Raw genomic sequence first — 4,343 nt, forward strand, 5'->3', positions numbered from 1 at the left:
CGCTCGGGAAGCCGGCGCTGGCAAGCTGCTGCCCGCCCCGGGGCGAATAACCTCGCCTGCATGCAAGCCAGCCCCAATTTCCCCTGACACCCTCCCTTCCGAAGCTCTCGGCGAGTTTTAGAGCACCGAGCCGTGGCGCTGGGAGGGCAGAGGGGGGGAAGTGGGTCTCGGCAAGACCAGGACCATTCCCACAGCAGCATGTGTGAGGGGAAGAGGGGTGTGGGCACCGGCACCAGGATCACAGCACCAAGGAGTCAGTGGAAAAGGAGCCCCAGGAGCCCCCACAGCCCACCACCCCAGGCCAACTGTCTCCCCTCCCGGCTGAAAAAAGGGACGGATAAGCTGTTCAAAATCTCCAGCCGTGGTGGTCCCACGACCTCCTTCTCCATCTCCGCCACATTATCCTCACTCTGGGGGGCTTCACACACCCCTCCTTTGCTCCTGCAAATTAGGCTTGCTCCTCTCGGTCCTTCACCCAGTGGCCAGGTCCTCCCCCCAGATCCTGAGAAGCACGGGCAACCCCTGAAATCCCTCCCGCCCCATCTCTACAGACCTAAGGGTCTATCTAGAAATACTCATTTGTGGGAATTATCCCACCACACTCCCCGTTGCCGTGAGGCAGCCTGTAACTCCTCTAGGCTTTCAACTACGTCACGATGAGGGCTCCTGGCCCTCTCCGCAGGTGACCAAGAGTCAACCCTCAGGAGCCCAGGGCCCTCCGTCACTGCGACTTTTGGGGGTCATGGCATCGCAGGTGCCCTCCATCTGTCTGCTGGCCTGGCAAGACAAGACCATGGGCAGCAAGACTTAGAGTCACAGAATCATTTAGGTTGGAAAAGCCCTTTAAGCTCCCCCAGCCCAACCCTTCCCCTACCCCTGCCATCCCACCCCCAAACCCTGGCCCTCAGCACCACTTCTGCCCGGCTGTTAAATCCCCCCCGGCTGGGGACTCGACCCGTTCCCTGGGCAGCCCCTTCCAGTGCCTGACAGCCCCAAGGGGAAGGAATTGTTCCCCATGCCCAACCTCACCCTGCCCTGGCACAACTTGAGGCCGTTTCCCCTTGCCCATGCTCCTGCCCCGCATTGCCAGGGCTGCAGGAGAGGCAAGGTCTCCTAACACCGGACCAAGCTGCATCACCGTGCGAGTCTCAGCTGATCAAGACCTTAAGGGCAGTTTACTCCTTGCCTTTGTTTCTTCGAAGAGGGGGACCGAGCATGTCCGGGTGCCTGCGAAGCCCTGGGGGGATGCAGTCATGGTGAGGTTATTCCCATTTTTCCTCATGCCCACGCATGCTGTCCTGCACAATAAATTGCTCTTTCTCCTCCCGGGCGTTCCCGCCCACCCAAAGCATTGCTGCACCCCTTCCAGCCTTCAGTCGTGCCGAGCGAAACGAGCCTGGGTCGCTCAGCCCTTCCTGCTTCAAGGGAAGATTCCCATTTTCCCATGGCCTCTGGTGTCGAAGCATTTCCACAACGCAGGGGATGCAGGATGGGCTGAGGGAGAACAGCACAACAGCCCCCTTAGGAGCAAATCTTGTCCCTGCGTGGAGTGAACCGGGATGAGGAGGGGGCTCCACTACTGCCAAGCTGCTCCCAGCCAGCTCCGCAGCTGGGTTATCCCAGCGGATCACATTTCTCCTCCTGATGCTCTCCCTGGGCATCACATGCCCCCGGTTTCCATCCTGCTTCCACCACCCTGGCCTCAGCATCCCTCCAGGCTGCTCCATCCCCATTCCGCTGCAGGACCCCTTAGCACTTTTATGGCCAGACCATGAGCCTTGTCCCACGCAGCACCTCACGGGTGACCCAAAATAGAGGCCACGGCTCCTCTCTGCCCCGAGACCGGCCAGCACAGCAGGCGCGAGCCCACACGGCTGAGCTCTCCCAGGCAGGCTGGCCGTGTCCATCCTGGCCAGCAGGGACGGTCCCCATGGGGGGCTAAGCCCCACGCCATGCTGGGGAGGTGCAAACCCGGCCGCACGCTGGATGCTCATGGCACGTCCAGAGGCCGTGGGCTCCGCATCCTCCGTCCCCTCCTGCCCCTGTCCCAGCTCCTGTCCCCATCATGTGCGACCCTGCCGGCCAAGGCAGCGCAAGCTGAGACATGACGGCAAGGCAGCCACCGCTCCAGGACAGGCAGCTGCCTGCTGGCTGCCTGCCCGCTCCTCTCACCGCCGCCATCCCCCAGCCCTGCCCCACCAGGTCACCCACTCAGGGCTCCCCAGTGGGTGCAGGTGTGAATCCTAGGGGGACTTCAGAGGATTCACTCCCTCTCATGACATTGCCTGGAAGCCCTTAAATTTTAAGCCACTGGGCCAAGAGGTGGCCAGGGAGGGAGGGGACAGAGGGACCGAGCAGAGGGTGGAGGGACAGCACTGTCACCCCTCGCCCCGTCCCGCAGCCAGCTCTGGTCCCAGCGCATCGCCACGTTACCTCTCGTCCGCTCTCTTCCCACGCCTCCTCCGCAGCCATTAATGGCAGACGTTCCCCCACGAACAATGCGAACGCGCCCGCTTGGGGGATCGTCCGCCCCGGCCCCGCTGGTTGTCCACGTGGCAGCTAAACAAGCCAGATTGCCCGGCTCCGGCAGTCCCGCGGGCAGGCTCCTCCTGGGGTGTCCGCTATGATGCTCAGCCCAAAAATTGCCATCGTCTCTGCAAAAATGCTACGTCCCATCGTGTCAAACACCTTCCCAAATCTTAAGCCCTTATTTAAGTTTTTCAAACATCCCTAGCAAGCTAATGGCCTTCAAACCACAGCGCGTTTCTGCTCTCCGAGCACAAAGAGCATCTAAAAATATCTCTCTCCAATGCTTTCTTTGCACCGCTCCAAGACCCGTGAAGATGCCCAGAGCAGTGACCGGCTTCCAGAGAGCGAGCTCGGCCGGCAAAGCAAATCCCACCAGAGGCAGGGATGCCTTTCCCCCCTCCTCGCCCCTTTCCCCCAGCCAGGCAGCTCGGCCGTGCTGCTCCTGCAGCTCGGTGGCCCCAGCCGGACGTTATCTGGTGGCAGCACCTTGCGGAGCGGCGACGGGGCGAGCGTCATGCCGAGTGAGCAGCCCCCGCCGAGACGTCAGCGCGCTCCCCGCGTTTGCTGCTACACCCTTGTTGTTCAGCACGTTTAAAGCCTACTTAAGACGGTGGGTGCTGGGCTCAGCGCTCACTCTGCCAGGGATCGCAGCTCTGAGCGTCCCCGACCACAGCGGTGCCCTGTGGGGCCACGGCCAGAGCATCCCAGCATCCCCCGGAGCATCCTTGCTCCGTGCTTGGGAGCCGACATCCTAAAGGGAAACACGCACGAGAAGCAGCGTGGCGGGAGCAGTGTTCCCGCAGTAAGTGGCAGAGCCGGCCAGAAGCATCATTTAATAACGCCACAATTTAATCACACCTGGACACTAATCCTCTCGCCAGCCTGCGGCCAGCACAGCACCCAAAATCCCATCCCGCCCCGCTGTCGCCTTGCCGCCCCGCCGGCTCCATCCCGCACGCTCCGGGCCATGCATGCGTGAAGCTCCCCCTGCGGCACACCGAGGGGTTTCCCTCCCGTACGTTTATTACCCAGCATCAAAATCCCATCGCTGAGAAGCCGGGGAACATCCCGGTGCCGACCTGCCATGGTCTCCATCCTCAGCCGGCTCTTGGCGTGCCCTTGGGGGTCCTTGCTCTTTGCCTGCTCCTCTCTGACTCCCCGCTTTATGCACTTTGGGCAGCCTGCCTCCAGCGCAGCATCCTTCGCTCCCAAACTCCTGCCTGCGGGAAGCGATCGGGCAGGAGACCGGCAAGACCAGGTCCTTGCCAAGCGCCCGTTTCAGCTAATTTGTTTTCCGAGCCTTTGGGCAAGACTACCCACTCCTTTCATCCCTTCTTCTTTCCAGCCCACAGGGAGCAGATTTTTGCTGCCGGTGTCACCCGTGGCATGGCCTTGTCCCTGTCCCTCACCAGCTCCGGCTGAGGTTCAGGGTTTTTCCCCCGTTCTCCATGGCTGCCCTTTCGTACATGGCAATTTTCCGCCCGGCTTTTGTTCTCTGCCTGCCTGGCGGTGCCTCCCTGTCCCTGCTCCCTGCCAACTCCTGCGGGTTATTTTTGGAGGCTGCCAGAGGACCAGCACCCTGCCGGGGTGGGAACTGGGAGGGCTGCTTGGCCGGGTGACAGTCGGCGGTGGTGGTCGCCGTCCCTCACAGCTTGGGTGGCTGCTCCCAGGAAGGGGACAAGTCCCAGTGAGGTGTGGGCGTCCCACGGGGACACCCCTGCCCCGTCCCTTGTGCCCTCCATGGGTTGGCTGCAGCAGCTGGGGGGGGTGACTGGGGGTGATTGGGGAGCAAGTGGGGGTAACTGGTGAGCAGC

At 62.1% G+C, this 4,343-nt stretch overlaps 1 protein-coding gene across 1 annotated transcript in view; it reads right to left on the reverse strand.

The window, feature by feature from the left end:
• Positions 1-2,965, reverse strand: part of RELL2 (RELT like 2) — a 14,635-nt gene extending 11,670 nt beyond the window's left edge. The window contains exon 1 of the mRNA XM_009633869.2: positions 2,434-2,965. Within this exon, the coding sequence (XP_009632164.2) occupies positions 2,434-2,472 (39 nt within the window). The 5' untranslated portion in view covers positions 2,473-2,965. The remainder of the gene's footprint in view (positions 1-2,433) is intronic.
• Between the last annotated feature and the right edge of the window lie 1,378 nt (positions 2,966-4,343).

The sequence above is a fragment of the Egretta garzetta genome, unplaced genomic scaffold (genome assembly GCF_000687185.1).
Source record: "Egretta garzetta isolate BGI_Z169 unplaced genomic scaffold, ASM68718v1 scaffold60, whole genome shotgun sequence".
Classification (NCBI taxonomy): domain Eukaryota; kingdom Metazoa; phylum Chordata; class Aves; order Pelecaniformes; family Ardeidae; genus Egretta; species Egretta garzetta.